Genomic DNA, 19,951 nt, shown 5'->3' on the forward strand with positions numbered 1-19,951 from the left:
AAAGATCAGAACCAGAGCTCGATCCAACAATGTTGTTGACCTTTTAGCTGTTAGACTCCAGCTAGTGTAAACAGTAACAGAGTCTGGACTTGAATCAAAGACTCCTAATGGGATATTATGTTGTTGTTTTTTTTTAAAGTAAATCCATTAAGGATTGTTAGCATGCTAAGCATGAATCAGTTTCTTCTGTACACAGTGATGAACACACCGAGGAGAAGCAGAAATACACGCACCAAAACCCTTCTCCAACTTGGACAGAAAACGTACTTTTCCGAGCTCATTTCAGCAGAAAGAGACTCAGTTTCTAGGAATGTGTTGGTTCTGAACCTGGGATTAGATATAAAGAGAACTTTCAGGTGGCTGTAAGCAGTCTTATTTCAAACACAAACTCGTTTTTCATTCGTGTGTGTGTGTGTGTATGTGTTTTTTTCATTACGTCCAGGGTCAAGCCGGAGTTATGGGACCGCAGGGGGAACCAGGAATGGAAGGGTACACAGTGAGTTACTTTTGCTTTTATTGAAAACAAACATGCACACACGGTTAAATGCTAAATCGCCCCAGGGATTCCTCGCACGGTATGGCAGATTAATAAAACAGAAACTCGCAAAAATAAAAACAGAAACATTCTTCGAAATAATTCATACCAAACATACCAAAGTCCTCCACACGCACACTCGGATCCACACCAGGGCCTAACCATAGATTCTTCAAATATACATTTGAAGAATATAAACAACAAGGCTCTTACAAGATTTTCAGGATTTTCCTCACATTTTGACTTTTGACTCAACATTCCGGAAAATCTGTGTCACCTGTGTATTGCAGAGGATATTCAGAAGTGTCAGAGTATTTTGGCACCTATTCACTAACGGTATTGTTAACTCACAATCCATTTAAATTTACGGCATTTTGGCAGACGCTGTTATCCAGAGCAACGTACATTTATCTCATTTATACATCTGAGCAGTTGAGGGTTAAGCACCTTGCTCAAGGACCCAACAGTGGAAACTTGGCAATGCTGGGGTTCAAACTCGTGACCTTCTGAGCAGTAGACCAACGTCTTAACCACTGAGCTACCACTGCCCAAGCCAACCACAATTGGATTTTTATGGGTTACCCATCAGATCATCTGATTTCTGAGGTCTGAAATTCCTAGTGGAATGTTATGTTTGTTAGTCCTCTCTGCTAATGTTATGCTGAGCATGCAATATAGACTGTTCTGGAAGAACTGTGACATTCTGTGGGTTTTGTGTGAATTTTACACGGTTGCAATTTGTCCCAAAAGTCCCATTCGTCCTGGATTAGTCTTCCATGTGTAGGTGAGGTAATGCAATATAATTATTACCGGAGCATCTCTGGGATTTAAGTCCTGTCCAGATCAGTAATGCCAATAATATTTTTACAGACTGCATATGAACTGGATGTCTGGAATGACTAGAGTATATAATACCTTCTATGAATTATTAAAAAATATATAAAATTTTATATACATCTCCAAACGAATTGACATGTTGGGAAAGATTGATGGCCCTAACCGTGACCATCACACCCATATGTGCTTGCTGAACGTCCCGTTCTAGACTTATTATTTGTGTACATTCAGCTATGAGAGCGTTGGTGAGGTTGAAATCAGGCACTGATGTTGATGTGAGGAGGCTTCAGTTCCAGTTCATCCCAAAGTGCTGTTCAGTGGGGTTGACATCCGGGTTCTTTGCAGGACACTCGAGTTCTTCAACCTTCTTCCAACCTTCACACCACGTCTTCATAGAGCTCGCTTTGTGCACAGGAACATCGTCATCCTAGAACAAGTTTGGGCCTCTGAAGTTGTAATTCTACAGCGTACAGAGACGTTCTATACAATTGTGTGCTTCAGACTTTGTGGCAGCAGTTTGAAGAAGAACCACATATGGGTGTGATGGTCAGGGGTGCACATACTTTTTGTCCACAGAGTGTTGGTCCATCATCCTGTTGGAAAAGAGGTTTTGTGCTCAATTCTAAACACCAAAGTTCACAGGAAGGGTTTTTTTGATCTGTGAGAACATTCCACCAAGGAACACGCAAGTCTGTTCTTCACATTCTGAGAAACAGGCGAATATAACTAAAGAATGAGACAACATGAGTAACAGGAATAGGATAAAAAATAATCAACAGTGCAAAGTGTTTTATGAAGGAGTTTGCCAATAAACTTCACAAGATGTTAGCATTTAACTATAATCATGAACGAACGGTCGTGGTTTCCGAACATTAGCTAGAGTTTTGTGTAATGTTTCTTTCCTTCTGTATCTTTTCTGAATTTAGGGTCATGGTGGCAAGCCCGGTCCACCTGGCCCCCCAGGACCTAAAGGTGAAAAGGTAAGTAGTGTCATACAGATCTGTGTATGTTATTTCTTTAGCAGGAATGTGAACATGTGCTGGCTGTGGCACTACTTTGTGACTGCAGTATATTTGTGTGTGTGTGTGTGTGTGTGTGCGTGTGTTTCCTCAGGGTTATCCAGGAGAGGACAGTAAGACTCCAGGACCGCCGGGGCCCTTAGGTGAACCAGTAGGTCTAGATCTCCTTACACCTCCTATCATTACACACCACTACTTCCTGTTTACCAAACTCGCTACGTGTCAGCCGGGTCCTTATCGACCAATAAAATGTTAGAAAATGATCACATAACCAAGTTTGAACACCATGTCTGAACGTCACTTTTGATTTCATCACGTATCATGCTGAACATACATTAGCAAGTAAATGAAATATTTAATCTTTTAATTGAATTATAAGTCAACCTGTTAGAATAATTTATTTATAAATAGCAACATGGAAAAATGTTTTAAACAACCTCTACTTCCTGTCAAAAAAAAAAAGTCAGTCGTGATACATCTGCTGGTATTTTACATAACATGGTGCTGTTAGATGTCTGGAATTGTGTGTGTGTGTGTGTCTGTGTGTGTGTGTGTGTGTGTGTATGTGTGTGTCTGGACAGGGTCCTCCAGGTGAGAGAGGTGACCGAGGAGACCCAGGAGACAACGGATATCAGGTGAGTAAAAGACGTCTTCAAAGACTTCAGGTTTGTCCCAGGATAAATTTAATCCCAGATTCATTTTTGATCCGTTTCCTGTAAAATGAATGGTTTTTCAATCCCCAGTTAATCTCGTAGAGAGACAGAACGAGAGACGAGGAGATGTGGAGTAATGTGGGTGTGTGTGTTTCAGGGTCACGTTGGGGTCACCGGTGCTCGAGGGTCAGTGGGACAGCAGGGAGCGCCAGTGAGTACACGAGTTTAATCTGTAATTCCTTTCGAAATGGTTTCTTTTTTTTTTTTTTACTATTTTAATCCGCAGAACACAGTCTAAATAACGGGAGAATAACCACATGTACCTTTACTACACCAGAACAGATCTGCTTTTTAATATGGATCATTAAATGTTTTCAGTCCTTTTTAGTAATTATGGAGTGAATTTTTTTCATGCAGTGGTAACGTTCTAACCAACCACAAATGTTTTTATTTGCTTTTGTATTGTGATCTTTTTCATTACATCAGTAAATATTTACCTGTTCGTTTTTAGGGATTACCTGGACTGTCTGGAGAAACAGGACCTAAAGGAGATAAAGGAACTCAGGTGTGTGTGTGTGAGAGAGAGAGAGAGAAAGAAAGAATGAGAGAGATTGATAGATAGAGAGGGTAGAGAGAGAAAGAGGAAAAGAGATATGTACAGCGCCCTCCATTATGAGCAAAGAAGGCTGTGAAAAAGAGAAAGGCTGTGTCTTTATTGTTTAAACTTTTGATCTTTTGTTCAAAAAATTCTCAATATATACAGTATCTTTGTTAAATATAGATAGATAGATAGATAGATAGATAGAGACAGATGGACAGATAGAAAGAGAGAGAAAGAGGGAAAGACATAGATAGATAGATAGAGACAGATGGACAGATAGAAAGAGAGAGAAAGAGGGAAAGAGACATAGATAGATAGATAGATAGATAGATAGAGACAGATGGACAGATAGAAAGAGAGAGAAAGAGGGAAAGAGACATAGATAGATAGATAGATAGAGACAGATGGACAGTTAGAAAGAGAGAGCGGGAAAGAGACATAGATAGATAGGTAGGTAACTGGCTGAATAACTGTATTCAAATAAATGATAGTACTTGGTAAAGTGTGTGTGTGTATGTGTGTGTGTTTAGGGACAGCCAGGAAAGAATGGTGCTCAGGGTCAGACGGGTTCTCCTGGTCCAGAGGTAAGTGTTTATGGCTGTTATGCTAGTCGCTGTGCTGTAAGAGGAATAAAACACTCGGGGACGTGCTGTTACAGGGAAATGATCACCTTCAGAGCGGTAACGGTCACTGCGCTTCATCGCACCACCCTGTCCTGTCGGTGGTTATTTTCCTATAACGGCGTGCCACAAAGTGTTTAATCTCTTCCGAACATTCAGCTAGTTAACTGGATAACTAACACCAGCTACAGATGATGTGAATTAGTTAAAGTGACGCTGGCTTCTGAACGGAGTGCTGAGGAAATGGGTGGTTTCGTGTGTGACGAGTGTGTTGTGTGTTTCAGGGACCTGTAGGTTTGCCAGGGCCCAAGGGGATGATGGGATATCCAGGACCTGATGGTCCTCCAGGCTTGCCCGGGCTACCAGGACTGCCTGGTTTGATTGGTCAAACAGTAAGTTGAATTCTCAAATCTGATTGGTCAGAAGCAAATCTCAGGTTTCTATTCATGCATTCATTCTAATACAGTATGTTGTTCCTATAGCAACAACTAATTTCACACTGCACATTAATTCAAAACGCGTATCGATCATTAATATCGTGAAGCTTTCTGAACGTGTACGGAAGGAGTCTCCAGTGTCGGAGGTAAAGCTGTAACTTTGCGTTTTTCCGATGTCTTCAGGAGGACAGAGGAGTTTACGCTTCTTTGCGGTTTCTCGGTAACATGACAAGTCTCCTGTTTTGATTGACAGGGTCAGCATGGCACGTCGGGCATCGAGGGGAGTGCGGGACTTCCTGGACCGCGTGGTGAGGTCGGGCTGCCTGGTCCGATTGGAGACAGAGGAGAGCCTGGGATACAGGTACGTTCTTCTCTTCTCTTCTCTTCTCGAACCCTTCCTTGAGTTCACCTGTATGACCATTTCACCTCTGTTTGCTTTTTTCAGGGAGAGAGGGGTTTGTCAGGCGACAGGGGGCCAGCAGGTGCTAAGGGCTTGCAGGGTGCCCCCGGAGACCAGGGCAGAAAGGGCGATCCTGGGGTCAAAGGTCAACTGGTGAGAGCCAAACTCCAGTTGAATATCTATGAACCATCAGCTATTAGTCGGCAGTGTTTTTTAATACTAGGGTAACTCCAGTTAATACTGGCGTACAAGCAACTTGCATACTTGCATACTACCTGCAGACTACTACACTCACTAGTATAGTAGCACGCTTCCATAGTTCTCTACTAGCTTACTTTTGTACATTAGCACACTTGCCCTTTAACCAACTGCTAATAGATTGCTTATTGGCTACTTTATCTACTAGCATACTTGCATGCTTTCATAATAGTGTGTGTACATACTTGCATACAGTATTATCCCACTAGAATACTAGCTCTCATGCTAGCACACTTGTGTAATAATGCACTGGTATACTAGCATACTTGTATACTAAGATACAAGCTTTCTTACATGCTGGCCTACTTGCATGCTAGCATTTTTACATCCTAGCATACTTGCGTAATAATGCACTGCTATTCTAGCATATTTGCATATTAACACATTAGAATACTTTGTGCATACTGGCACACTAGCCTACTAGCATTTTTTACTTGTATACTAAGACATTAGTTTTCTTGCTAACTTGCAAACTAGCTTCTTTTTTTTTTACAAACTAGCATACGTGCATATTAACCTACTAGAATACTAGCTTTCTTGCATACTAGCACACTATTCCACATGTGTGGTGGCATTTTACAATGTAGCATACTTGATGTAGGACTGAACTCCAGCCTCCCCTCCAGACAAACCCTTAAAAAAACACGCTTATCTTGTTTTTTTTTTTTTTTAAACTTCTCCAGAAGTCGAAGCTACTAAATCTGCTCAGGCTAATAAGTGAGCAGCGAGCGGTGTCTGATTAAACACACTCCTCAGTGCTCAGAGACACTGCTAGTGTTAGAGACGGACGAGTTCAGGGGAAGAGAAAGTTCTCAGGTTTCCTACAGAACACAAAGATGATGGTGATGCTGAGACTCCACACACATTCCAGACGTGTGTGGTCCAGATCAGCTTAGCTCGGCTGTCAATCGTATGTGTATGTGTGTGTGTGTGTGTGTGTGTGCAGGGGGAAGTTGGAGACCCAGGCATATTAGGACTTCAGGGTTTCCCAGGACCGAAGGTACATAGGCACACACATATCATTAGCATTCTTGTTGAAGTTGTTGTTGTTATTATTATTATTATTATTATTATTATTATTATTATTATTATTGTTTGCTGGGTCCAGGGTCCGAGTGGAGATTTAGGCTTTGCTGGAGTTCCAGGACCCAAAGGACCGCTGGGTACACTGGTGAGGAACATCACTCTATCGTTTTTCTATTTCTTTAGTTTCCCTTTTTATTTTCCTTCATCCCTCCCCCTGTTTTCTAATAATATAAACATTAAAAGTATGAAATAGTGCGCACACACACACACACACACACACACACACACACACAAACATGCACGCATACACACACACACACACACACTCACACTCACACACACGCACAGAAGTACACAGTGATTAAAAAAGTAATACACAAATCAGAACTGTCTTATATTGTAGATTTTTCTTCACTCCGGTATTCTCACAGCGGCTTTACTTTCACTCTTCCTTATTTGCATATCTTCACTACTACTGCATTTTAATACTTGCATACTTAAAAAAATATACATAAATGTATGCCTTCACACTTGCATACGTTTCTGTACTTGTACAGTATACCTCCATTCGCACCCATATCATACTCGCATACTTACATACTCACACACTTTCATACTTGCACGCTTTCATACTCACACACTTTCATACTCACACACTTTCATACTTGCACGCTTTCATACTCGCATACTTACATACTCACACACTTTCATACTTGCACGCTTTCATACTCGCATACTTACACACTCACACACTTTCATACTTGCACGCTTTCATACTCGCATACTTTCATACTCACACACTTTCATACTTGCACGCTTTCATACTCGCATACTTCATACTTGCACGCTTTCATACTCGCATACTTACACACTCACACACTTTCATACTTGCACGCTTTCATACTCGCATACTTTCATACTCACACACTTTCATACTTGCACGCTTTCATACTCGCATACTTCATACTTGCACGCTTTCATACTCGCATACTTACACACTCACACACTTTCATACTTGCACGCTTTCATACTCGCATACTTTCATACTCACACACTTTCATACTTGCACGCTTTCATACTCGCATACTTTACTTTTACTTCTGTATTAATGTGCTTCTCTGTTTTGATGCTCTGACCGGGTTAGAGTTTCTGTTTATTTAATTTTATTAGTGTTATCTCCTCGGCTTTACGTGCTACACTGTTATATTATTTGTTACAAGTCTTTAAAAGGTAAGGACATTATATTTATTATTGTGTGAAGACTGTTTATCAGTCTTGGTAATTTTGTTGGTTAGTCCAGCTTACTCTCCGAGTTGTTTTCACATTGTGGACAACGTTTGGTTTTTGTAGGATACACTGCTGTCTCATTTGTTTATGGAGACTTTGGGTGTGGGAGTTTGGAGGATTGTGAGAGTAAACAGAACATGCCGATGCTTTGAAGGATGTAATGTTATTTAATTGCAAATCTGTTTTTAGAGGATTTAAACCTAACATGGTGAACAAATTATAATTATAGAATTCAGGCAATTTTACTGGGGTTATCTCATATAGTGTAGCAAGTAATAATCTGGAAAAACCTTTGTAATATCACAGTCTAAAACTGGATTTAAAGAGAAGCAAATTAGTAAATGAATCACATGTAAATGAATCATACGTAAAGGAATCACATGAAAATGTATCACTTGAATATGAATCACATGAAAATGAATCACATGTAAAGGAATCATACGTAAATGAATCACATGAAAATGTATCACTTGAATATGAATCTCATGAATATGAAATTCATGAAAATTAATCACATGTAAATGAATCATACGTAAATGAATCACATGTAAATGAATCACATGTAAATGAACCATATGAAAATGAATAAATAAATTAAAGACAAAATAACGAAAAAAAAATAAATAAATAAAAATACTTGCACGCTTTAATACTCGCATACTTACATACTCACACACTTTCATACTTGCACGCTTTCATACTCACATACTTTCATACTCACACACTTTCATACTTGTACGCTTTCATACTCACATACTTTCATACTCACACACTTTCATACTTGCACGCTTTCATACTCGCATACTTTCACACTCACACACTTTCATACTTGCACGCTTTCATACTCACACACTTTCATACTCACATACTTACATACTCACACACTTTCACACTTGCACGCTTTCATACTCGCATACTTACATACTCACACACTTTCATACTCACATACTTACATACTCACACACTTTCATACTTGCACGCTTTCATACTCGCATACTTACATACTCACACACTTTCATACTTGCACGCTTTCATACTCTCATACTTACACACTCACACACTTTCATACTTGCACGCTTTCATACTCGCATACTTACACACTCACACACTTTCATACTTGCACGCTTTCATACTCGCATTCTTACATACTCACACACTTTCATACTTGCACGCTTTCATACTCACATACTTTCATACTCACACACTTTCATACTTGCATGCTTTCATACTCACATACTTTCATACTCACACACTTTCATACTTGCATGCTTTCATACTCGCATACTTACATACTCACACACTTTCATACTTGCACGCTTTCATACTCACATACTTTCATACTCACACACTTTCATACTTGTACGCTTTCATACTCACATACTTTCATACTCACACACTTTCATACTTGCACGCTTTCATACTCGCATACTTTCACACTCACACACTTTCATACTTGCACGCTTTCATACTCACACACTTTCATACTCACATACTTACATACTCACACACTTTCACACTTGCACGCTTTCATACTCGCATACTTACATACTCACACACTTTCATACTCACATACTTACATACTCACACACTTTCATACTCGCATACTTACACACTCACACACTTTCATACTTGCACGCTTTCATACTCGCATTCTTACATACTCACACACTTTCATACTTGCACGCTTTCATACTCACATACTTTCATACTCACACACTTTCATACTTGCATGCTTTCATACTCACATACTTTCATACTCACACACTTTCATACTTGCATGCTTTCATACTCGCATACTTACATACTCACACACTTTCATACTCACATACTTACATACTCACACACTTTCATACTTGCACGCTTTCATACTCGCATACTTACATACTCACACACTTTCATACTTGCACGCTTTCATACTCTCATACTTACACACTCACACACTTTCATACTTGCACGCTTTCATACTCGCATACTTACACACTCACACACTTTCATACTTGCACGCTTTCATACTCGCATTCTTACATACTCACACACTTTCATACTTGCACGCTTTCATACTCACATACTTTCATACTCACACACTTTCATACTTGCATGCTTTCATACTCACATACTTTCATACTCACACACTTTCATACTTGCATGCTTTCATACTCGCATACTTTCACACTCACACACTTTCATACTTGCACGCTTTCATACTCACATACTTACACACTCAGACACTTTCATACTTGCACGCTTTCATACTCACATACTTTCATTTTTACACATTTCCATGTTGCATACTTAAAAAAATGTTTGCACACTTTTATACTTGCATACTGTGCTTACCTGCTTGCACACTTTCATACTTACATACTCAAATACTGCCATGCCTGCATTCTTAAACATTTCTATAATTTTCAGGGTTTCACAGGTCCTGTTGGTCCAGTCGGGATGATCGGCCCGGTCGGAAGACCTGTAAGTAGCTGCATGTTGCACTCTCTCTCTCTCTCTCTCTCTCTCTCTCTCTCTCTCTCTCACTCTTTCTCACACACTCACTCTCTCTCTCTCTCTCTCTCTCTCTCTCTCTCACACTCTCTCTCTCTCTCTGTGCATTTGCTTTAGCTCATGTGTGTGTTTGTGTCGTCTCTCAGGGTCTGCAGGGTCCTAAAGGAGGAGCAGGCGAGATGGTGAGAAACTCGTTTGTCTTTCCTCAATATCATCTTAATATCTCACCTGTAAAGACTCAAGACTCTGAGAAAGTTTTTCTTTCATTTTCATTATTTTCCACATTTTAGATTAAGGCTGAAGACGTTACAACTATCACAAATATGAACAAGATGGCATTTTTCAATTTTACCAACTTTTGGCCTCATCACAGGAGCCATGTTGTTTAAGTTGTAGATCAGTGTAGGCTCGCTTGCTGCTGGGAATAAAAACTGAATAAACACACACACACACACACACACACACACACACACACACACACACACACAATGGTATGAATGATGAAGCCAAGCTGCAGTGTTATATTCTGGCCTGTAGGGGCAGCAGCGCTCCATCACAGATCTAAGGCTCTTTCATAAAACACATTTGCATCCCAGCGCTGCTGAATTCCGCATTCTGATTGGTCAGAAGGTTAAGGTTTCTACAACAGCCGCTCTGACAGTCGTGCAGCTGCAAATCACAAGTTCATATTAAAGCGCTCATTCTTTAATACGTTATCGTTTCTATAAACGTGTAGAATTGTTGACGCGGTGAATACGTTACTTAACATTTATGGAAGGAGTCTCCAGTGTCAGAGGGAGATCCGTAACTTTAAGTTTTCCAACATCTTCAGGACAGAGGAGTTTACGCTTTGGCAACATGACAAGCTGCAAGGTAGTTGTTGTTGTTGCTGTTGTTGTTGTTGTTGTTGTTGTATTCACTTTTTCTCTTGCCACAAAAGGGACCCCAGGGGCCACGCGGTACTCCAGGACCGAGGGTAAGTGAGTCGAGTCATCCAGTGCCACCTTTAAATACCATTCTTTTCACTTTTATTATATACGTCATTTATATTTATGTGTAAAACTAGTAGCTTCTTGTAGTTCTAAAATTCGGTAAAATGGAAGGTGTTCACATCTTGAATCTGTGTGTTGGCGTTAACCATCGAGGAGCAAACTACACTTCGGTTTTCTCAGATTTGTTTGTTTTGTTTGGTTTTAGGGTCCTCCTGGTGCTCCAGGACCACCGGTAAGAGAACTTGTGTTCATCTTTAATATTAAGGCCATGTCCCGAACCTCATGCTAGTACAGCGTACAGTAGGCCTACACATACATGAGCTCACAGACACCCATGATTGGCTAGTGTCACTCTGATTAACTCTCTCTGAAGAGAGAGTGTTCGGCATGGCCATCTTTGCTCTCTTGAACCCCCCCGGCCACGGATAAGTCTGGCGTCGTTGGGATTCGATCTCACGACCGCCAGCCTATAGTCCGAACACTTTTCTGTTGGGCCACTTGGGAGCCATCTTGGAGGTTTTTCAACGTTGATAATGAACCACTGCATTTAACTTAACACATTTAAAAAACTAGTCTGGATCTACCTCCGTCGGCCGACGCGTGTTGCTCGGCTCTCGACTGACCGAGTGGGGTTGGGTAGCGATGTGCAACTTGCGGCTCTGCAAGGTCCCGACAGAACTCGTTCTGCCACGGTGCACAGGTTCATTCTTAGGAAATGAAGTAGGATGAATGGAAATGTTTTAATAAATAAAGCCGGCAGTGGAGGCTGATTACTGGAGAAATGATTACTCGTAGACGTGTAGTTTCACTCCAGGTCAAAGATAAATATTCAATTAGCTAGTCATTGTTGGTTACATTTGGCTGACCTTCAGAGGAGAATCATTTTCTGTGTGTGTATGTGTGTGTGTGTGTGGTTGAGGCCTGTGAAGTTGAGTCACGATGGTTACTGGAAAGTTCGTGGTAGGGTTTACAGGATGCGACCATACTGATATGCGGGATTGTCCAGCAATCCTGACAGCACATTAAGGGCACACACACACACACACACACACACACACACACACAACAGATATAGACCCCAAATTTACAGAATTGTATCTGAGCGCCTCCAGTTCTCTGGCAGCTCTGTGAGGACAAATGGGATGTGTCAAGGTTATTGTTATGAGTGTTCTGATTTCTGGGAAAAGGAAAACCTACGCTATTTAAACATCCAAGGTTAAACGGTTCTAGTGTAAATCACCGAGCCGGCGCAGATCTACACCAGATAAACGAAATGAACATACAGCAGCTGGTTAATTAGATGTGTGGTCCGAGGATGTGAGGGCGTGTTCCTTCTTCTTCGGGTTAACGCAGCTCTGATCTGAGGTCCGGGTGTTTGACTGAGTTGTGGTTACGTTACAGAGACGCGTGGGAGCCAGGACGACGGCTGTGGAATACGACACACCGGTGCGTGAGGTACCGAACCATACATCTGCCTGTCTCTCTCTCCCTCACACACACACACACACACACACTCATAACTTCATTGTTTTATTCTGAAAGTTTTTCCACCACAGCTGAGGGATCTTCATCAGGCTTTCTGAGGAAATCTGAATCAGACATGAAAGGAGGTCAAATGTGAGATTCTAGTCAGGACGCGTGGCTTCGCTTCACTGTCACAGAGAGACAGCTGCTTTATGCAAATTCTGGACATGCAAATAAAAAGAACCAGAAAAGTTATAATGCAAGACTAATATTTATTGAATACATTGTTATTAATAATTATTTACAAACGAAATAGGTGGAGAAGGAGAGCAAGAGAGAGAGAGAGAGAGAGAGAGAGACTAAGCAAGAGATGGAGAGGCACAGAGAGAGAGAGAGAGAGAGAGAGAGAGAGAGAGAGAGAAAGAACAAGCAAGTGAGAGAGAGAGACACACACACATAGAGAGAGAGACCAAGAGAGAGAGACACAGAGAGAGACAAAGAGAGTGAGACAGAGAGAGAGGCAGAAACAGAGAGTTGTGTACAGAGAGAGAGATGGGGAGAGAGAGAGGCAGAAACACAGAGACTCAGAGAGAGATAGAGAGTGAGACAGATAGAGACAAAAATAGAGAGACAGTTGGAGACCGAGAGAGACAGAGAGACCAAGAGAGAGAGACAGAGCGAGAGACAGACATCTACTGTAAATGGGGTTTTTATGATCATTTTGTTAATTGTAATAGTAAAGTCAAAGGGAAAAACAATTCATATTGCAATTTTTCATAGAGGTGAAAAGACGAGATGTGAAGAGTGATGGAAGTTTAAATTAATTAACGAAAGCAACATCAGACGTCACCGTGATTCCGACCGGGATACAGAGCTTATTGAGCATGAATTATTCAGTACAAATTATACATCTCTTAATACGTTACATCTCTTTATACCATAGATCACTTTATACGATACATCTCTTTATACCTTACATCTCTTTATACTTTACATCTCTTTATACGATACATCTCTTTATACTTTACATCTTTTTATACTTTACATCTCTTTATACTTTACATCTCTTTATACGTTACATCTCTTTATACGATACATCTCTTTATATGTTACATCTCTTTATACCTTACATCTATACTATACATCTCTTTATACTTTACATCTCTTTATACTTTACATCTCTTTATACGTTACATCTCTTTATACGATACATCTCTTTATACTTTACATCTCTTTATACGATACATCTCTTTATACTTTACATCTTTTTATACTTTACATCTCTTTATACTTTACATCTCTTTATACGATACATCTCTTTATACTTTACATCTTTTTATACTTTACATCTCTTTATACTTTACATCTCTTTATACGTTACATCTCTTTATACGATACATCTCTTTATATGTTACATCTCTTTATACCTTACATCTATACTATACATCTCTTTATACTTTACATCTCTTTATACTTTACATCTCTTTATACGATACATCTCTTTATACTTTACATCTTTTTATACTTTACATCTCTTTATACTTTACATCTCTTTATACAATACATCTCTTTATACTTTACATCTTTTTATACTTTACATCTCTTTATACTTTACATCTCTTTATACGTTACATCTCTTTATACGATACATCTCTTTATATGTTACATCTCTTTATACCTTACATCTATACTATACATCTCTTTATACTTTACATCTCTTTATACGTTACATCTCTTTATACGATACATCTCTTTATACTTTACATCTCTTTATACTTTACATCTCTTTATACAATACATCTCTTTATACACTACATCTCTTTATACCTTACATCTTTTTATATGATACATCTCTTTATAGCTTACATCTCTTTATACGATACATCTCTTTATATGATACATCTCTTTATACCTTACATCTCTTTATACCTTACATCTCTTTATACAATACATCTCTTTATACCTTACATCTATACTATACATCTCTTTATACTTTACATCTCTTTATACGATACATCTCTTTATACTTTACATCTCTTTATAGCTTACATCTCTTTATACGATACATCTCTTTATACGTTACATCTCTTTATACCTTACATCTCTTTATACCTTACATCTATACTATACATCTCTTTATACTTTACATCTCTTTATACGATACATCTCTTTATACTTTACATCTCTTTATAGCTTACATCTCTTTATACGATACATCTCTTTATACGTTACATCTCTTTATACCTTACATCTCTTTATACCTTACATCTCTTTATACAATACATCTCTTTATACCTTACATCTATACTATACATCTCTTTATACTTTACATCTCTTTATACGATACATCTCTTTATACTTTACATCTCTTTATAGCTTACATCTCTTTATACGATACATCTCTTTATACGTTACATCTCTTTATACGATACATCTCTTTATTGTGGAAATTGGTTTCAGAATTGTGACTCATTTGAATGGAAATTGGGTTACTGTCTTTCCAAAACAAGCTCAAGCCTGCCTCTCTCTCTCTCTCTCTCTCTCTCTCTCTCTCTCTCTCTCTGTCTCTCTCTGTCTCTCTCTGTGTCTCTCTCTCTGTCTGTGTGTCTCTCTCTCTCTCTGTCTCTCTCTGTCTCTGTGTGTCTCTCTCTCTGTCTCTCTATCTGTCTCTGTGTGTCTCTCTCTCTCTCTGTGTGTGTGTGTGTCTCTCTCTCTCTCTGTGTCTCTCTCTCTCTCTCTCTCTCTCTCAGGGCTACCAGAACGCCGAGGCATCCGTGTCCGTGCAGAACGCCGAGGTCCTCAGGACTCTGCACTACCTGAGCGCCATTGTCTCTGACATCAGGACCCCGGCAGGCACCCGGGAAAACCCCGCCCGCTTCTGCAAAGACCTGCTGGACTGCAAACCCAAGATGGCCGACGGTGAGATCCAGATTCCACCATATTAATTAAGTTGTCCCACATCTTCAGGACAGAGGAGTTTACTCTTTTTGCATTTTCTCGGTAAGACGACAAGCTGCGTTTTTGGAGAAAACAGGAATGGGGGCGTGGCCAGGGCAGGGTCAATCATTATTAGTTAATGATTATTGTTAGTAATTATGAATATGGTTTACTAATGAACGTTAATTTGTGCATCTCTCAGGAATGTTCTGGATCGACCCGAACCTCGGCTGCTCGTCTGACGCCATCCAGGTGTTCTGTAACTTCACAGCTGGAGGCCAGACTTGCCTTATACCCCTCGCTACAGATAAGGTACTTTCTCACTCACACATAGACACCACACACACACACACACACACACACATCCGGCACATGTTCATGTGTATATGCTGTACCATTCCTCTGTGTTCCTGCAGGTGGCACTTGGGGTCAGTAAGGTTCAGATGAAGTTTCTGCACTTGCTCAGCGTTGAAGCCACTCAGTCCATCTCGCTCCACTGCTACAGCGAGCCAGATACCACCTCCTCCTCCTCCATCACCTCCTCCATTTTCTCCTCCATCACCACCTCCTCCACCCAGATGCCTGGTAACGTGCGCTTCTATGGTTGGAACGGCCAGGTGCTCGAGAGGAGCTCCATACCACATCATGTGCTTCAGGACAACTGTGGGGTGAGAGAGAGAGAGAGACCGACAGAATGAAAGGGAAAGAGAGTGTGTCTGTGTGAGAGAGAGAGAGAGAGAGAAATAGAGAGAGACGGAAAAAAGTGTGGGAGAGACAATGACAGAGTGAGAAATATCGAGAGTGAGAGAGAGAAATGCAGATACAGAGAGCGACAGACAGACAGAACGAGAGAGAGAGAAAGAGAGAGACACAGAGACCGAATGAGAGAGAGATATATAACGAGAGAGACACACAGAATGAGAGAGAGAGACACACAGAATGAGAGAGAGACACACACAGAATGAGACGGAGATACATGAGAGGAACAGAAAGAGAAACAGAGGGAGAGAGACAGACAGAGAGAGAGACAGAAACAGAGAGAGAGCCAGAAAGAGAGAGAGACAGAGAGAAACACAGAATGAGAGAGAGAGAGAGCGACAGAAAGAGAGAGAGAGAGAGACGCCGGTTCTGATCTTGTGTTTGGTGTGACTGTGTGCAGGTACGTGACGGCCAATGGCACCACTCTCGGTTCCTGCTGCACACTCAGGACCCGACGCTGCTCCCTGTGGTGGACGTGCAGGGTTTCCTGCCCCGGAGCACGGGGCCTGAGCAGCGCCACCTGGAGGTCGGACATGTCTGCTTCCTGTGAGCCACTTCCTCCTCCTCTCACCTGTGAAACAACTGAAGGACTCTCGTTTCAAGATAGCTGCCTGCAAAGCTGGGCCGCTAAAGAGCGCTGTGCTGCCGCCATGCCGCCGTAGCTTCCCACAGGTCCTAATGCCTGACGTGTACAGGGAACACGCCCTGTTTAAACTAAAGAAGAATGCGAGTTGGAACGACGCAGCTCGCTCCCGTCGAGTGTGGGGTTTTTTTTTTGTTTGTTTGTTTGTTTTGTCCGTCGAATATGGTGCTGGAGTTAACCGGGTCCACAGACTGGGTTTTCAGAGCTGTTTTTGTTTAAAAGTGAGCTACTCAAATGTGCTGATCTTTGGAGGTTTTGAAGAAATAATCCAATCCAGAATCTAATAAATAAGTAGAGAATTCAAAACAAAAATGCTCAGTTGTGGTATGAACGATCTGAATCAAGTGTACAAACACGATCAGGTCCAGTTTCAGCAAAAAAAACAAAAAAAAACAAACAAAAACAAAAAAAAAACCCCAGCGTTTCCCTGTGAAGAACTTCTGAAACACTGATTCAGGATCAGGTGCTAATAATCAGTTGTCCAAAACACAATGTTATGTAACACGTACTATATTGTTATTACAGAGGCACATTTCATTGATTTACGTCATAAATACTGTAAGATTTTGTGGCAACAAATTAAGCATGATCAACAGTGATATGGGCGAGTTTAACTAAAGGTAGCTAAAGTTAGCTAACTAGCTAATGTTAGATATTATCTTTCAATGACCAATTCCTCCTTACCTTGTGTAGCTGATCGGGCGAGACGTGTTTGCCAAGTGCAGTAAAACTGTCCCTAAAGAGTTATAAATAACTGCGATTCCCAAACTGAACAAAATAATCCTGATTAGCAGTTTAGCTGTTATTGTACAGCCCTGACTATTTAGTATGAGCCCTTCTAAATATCATTTTGTTAGCTGTTTATTGGCCATAAAAAATTTGGACAAGTTTCGTATTAAGGAAGGTGAAGACAATCCCATAATTCACTTCAGATTAAAAGTGCCGTTTCATTGCAGCTTCTCTTCATTTTGACAATATAAATATAAATCTTCACTTACATACTTATTAAACAAAGCACTCAAACTTGAAAATAATATCTATCAATAAAAAAACAGCGTCGCAATAAGTTCTGCCATCTTGGAATTGGACTGTGTTCGTAAATTTTTAGCAGGACAATATTCTAGGACTACGTTCATGCAGACTAGGACTCAATATATAAGACTTAAAAGTCATAAGAAGTCTGTTGCTAGGCAACAGACTTATACGGCCGAGAAATAAGCAAAAGCTTGCTAATGACCCGGGCTAGAAATTCAGTATGAAGGCATTACGTTTTTTATTTGGACAACATACTGTAAACACACCGTGACCATGGAAACAAGATAAACTGATTCGGAATATCAATATTTTCTACGTGATTAGCAAGCAGGTTATTAGCTAGCTAATTAGCTAGCTATAGTACTGAAGGTTAAGACTATTGTGATCAGGCTGTTTCTGAATCTTTGGGGGATTTAAGTGACATCCTACGTATCTTTTTTTAAAACCCTTTTATTCAGACAGGGCCCTCTAGTGGCTCAGAGGCCCTATGCGACTTATGTTTGTTATTTGCTTTCTGAACGAACGTATAAATTCTCCTATAATATAATAAACTCTCCCCATTTGAGATACTTTTCTAAATATACTAGCATTAAGAAACACACTTTACATTAACATGATAAATCACATGCTAACACTTGTTGTAGCCCAGTGAAGGGTTTGTTGATGATCAGATGAGTTGAATCAGGAGTGCATTGGGACTAAAAGAGCAGGATTGGCGAGGAAACGATGCACTTACCCGGTGCCATGAGTGCAATAGCTTGTGGACGGAACGTGAGAGATCAAGAATTGCTTTTTGTTACGTGTACAAACTGAACCAGAGCCTAGTTAGACAGACGGCACCTACCTCCTTCCCGCATCGCCTTCCAAGATGGCCGCTCACGATGCCTTGGTGTTTGTTGTACGTACCGGCTGCGTCAAGACCCTTAAAGAGTACTTTGTTTGAAATACTGTCATTGCATTATAATATAATTTATATGAATATGTGTGATGTTGATGTGATGTGTTTTATAGGCTTTATTCACGTTTTTTATTTTTCAACAAAAGAAGGTCACCCTTACAGAAAAGTCGTCCTGCATTTCATGAAGCAAAGAGTTTCAGTGTAATTAAATATACTGTACATATTGTACAGTACAAGTACACGTGTGTGTGTGTGTGTGTGTGTGTGTGTGTGTGTGTGTTTGTTTGTGTGTGTGAGATATAACCTGCTTATATGAAGGGCATGGGACTTCTCTGTAAGGGTTCGACACCTTCTCTATGGTGCTGCGCTCGACACAGCTAGTTAATCAGTCACTTTTTTTGCCTGTGTATATTTTGACAATATAATGTTGGTTTATTTATGTTCTCCTTTTTTCTTCGTAAAATTGCTGTACTCCAGTAAATGATAATATCTTAGCCAGATCTCTGACAAATTAAGCATTTAGTCCTAATGATTATTTATATAAAGTTTGTATTTGTATATGTATATACACACACACAAACACACACACACACACACACACACACACACAAGTGGCTCATTGTTTGGCATTGTACTGTCACATTCTGGCAGCTAAAACAGGCCAGATTCACATACATCACACATGTTTAACTTATATTAGCACACATCAACTCCAACATTCAACCTGTAGAACAACAAAATGTAAACATTAGATATGTTTGATATCAAATAAACTGGTTTTATTCCCAGAGTATTTCTGTTTCGTGGTTATGCAGTTGTCCATGCTAACTGTTCGATAACAAGCCTCCAAGAAGAAGAAAAAAAAATCACTGAAACAGTTCACTGAAGCTGGTCAATGTGCATTCGCTTTATATTAAATAAGCTAGCCAGGCTGTTAGTGGAGTACATTACCTGAAAATAAATAATTGACTACCAAAAAAATTGGTATTAAAAATATGAAGGTATCACACCAGGAGGTCTACGGAAATAAGACAAGGCTTGGAATTAGTCACTT

General features: G+C 40.1%; 1 protein-coding gene across 2 annotated transcripts in view; it reads left to right on the forward strand.

The window, feature by feature from the left end:
* Positions 1-19,687, forward strand: part of LOC128619035 (collagen alpha-1(XXIV) chain) — a 90,944-nt gene extending 71,257 nt beyond the window's left edge. Inside the window, exons 40-60 of one of the 2 annotated variants that reach the window (XM_053642876.1) lie at positions 443-496; positions 2,299-2,352; positions 2,486-2,542; positions 2,973-3,026; positions 3,202-3,255; positions 3,556-3,609; positions 4,176-4,229; positions 4,550-4,657; positions 4,956-5,063; positions 5,148-5,255; positions 6,307-6,360; positions 6,469-6,531; positions 10,086-10,139; positions 10,316-10,351; positions 11,110-11,145; positions 11,367-11,393; positions 12,563-12,616; positions 15,376-15,544; positions 15,765-15,874; positions 15,979-16,230; positions 16,722-19,687. In XM_053642876.1, coding sequence (XP_053498851.1) covers positions 443-496; positions 2,299-2,352; positions 2,486-2,542; positions 2,973-3,026; positions 3,202-3,255; positions 3,556-3,609; positions 4,176-4,229; positions 4,550-4,657; positions 4,956-5,063; positions 5,148-5,255; positions 6,307-6,360; positions 6,469-6,531; positions 10,086-10,139; positions 10,316-10,351; positions 11,110-11,145; positions 11,367-11,393; positions 12,563-12,616; positions 15,376-15,544; positions 15,765-15,874; positions 15,979-16,230; positions 16,722-16,871 — 1,710 coding nt within the window. In that variant the 3' untranslated portion in view covers positions 16,872-19,687. The remainder of the gene's footprint in view (positions 1-442; positions 497-2,298; positions 2,353-2,485; positions 2,543-2,972; positions 3,027-3,201; positions 3,256-3,555; positions 3,610-4,175; positions 4,230-4,549; positions 4,658-4,955; positions 5,064-5,147; positions 5,256-6,306; positions 6,361-6,468; positions 6,532-10,085; positions 10,140-10,315; positions 10,352-11,109; positions 11,146-11,366; positions 11,394-12,562; positions 12,617-15,375; positions 15,545-15,764; positions 15,875-15,978; positions 16,231-16,721) is intronic. The other variant, XM_053642877.1, reaches the window with a different exon arrangement.
* The last annotated feature ends 264 nt before the right edge of the window (positions 19,688-19,951 follow it).

This window comes from Ictalurus furcatus, chromosome 15 (genome assembly GCF_023375685.1).
Source record: "Ictalurus furcatus strain D&B chromosome 15, Billie_1.0, whole genome shotgun sequence".
NCBI classification, from domain to species: domain Eukaryota; kingdom Metazoa; phylum Chordata; class Actinopteri; order Siluriformes; family Ictaluridae; genus Ictalurus; species Ictalurus furcatus.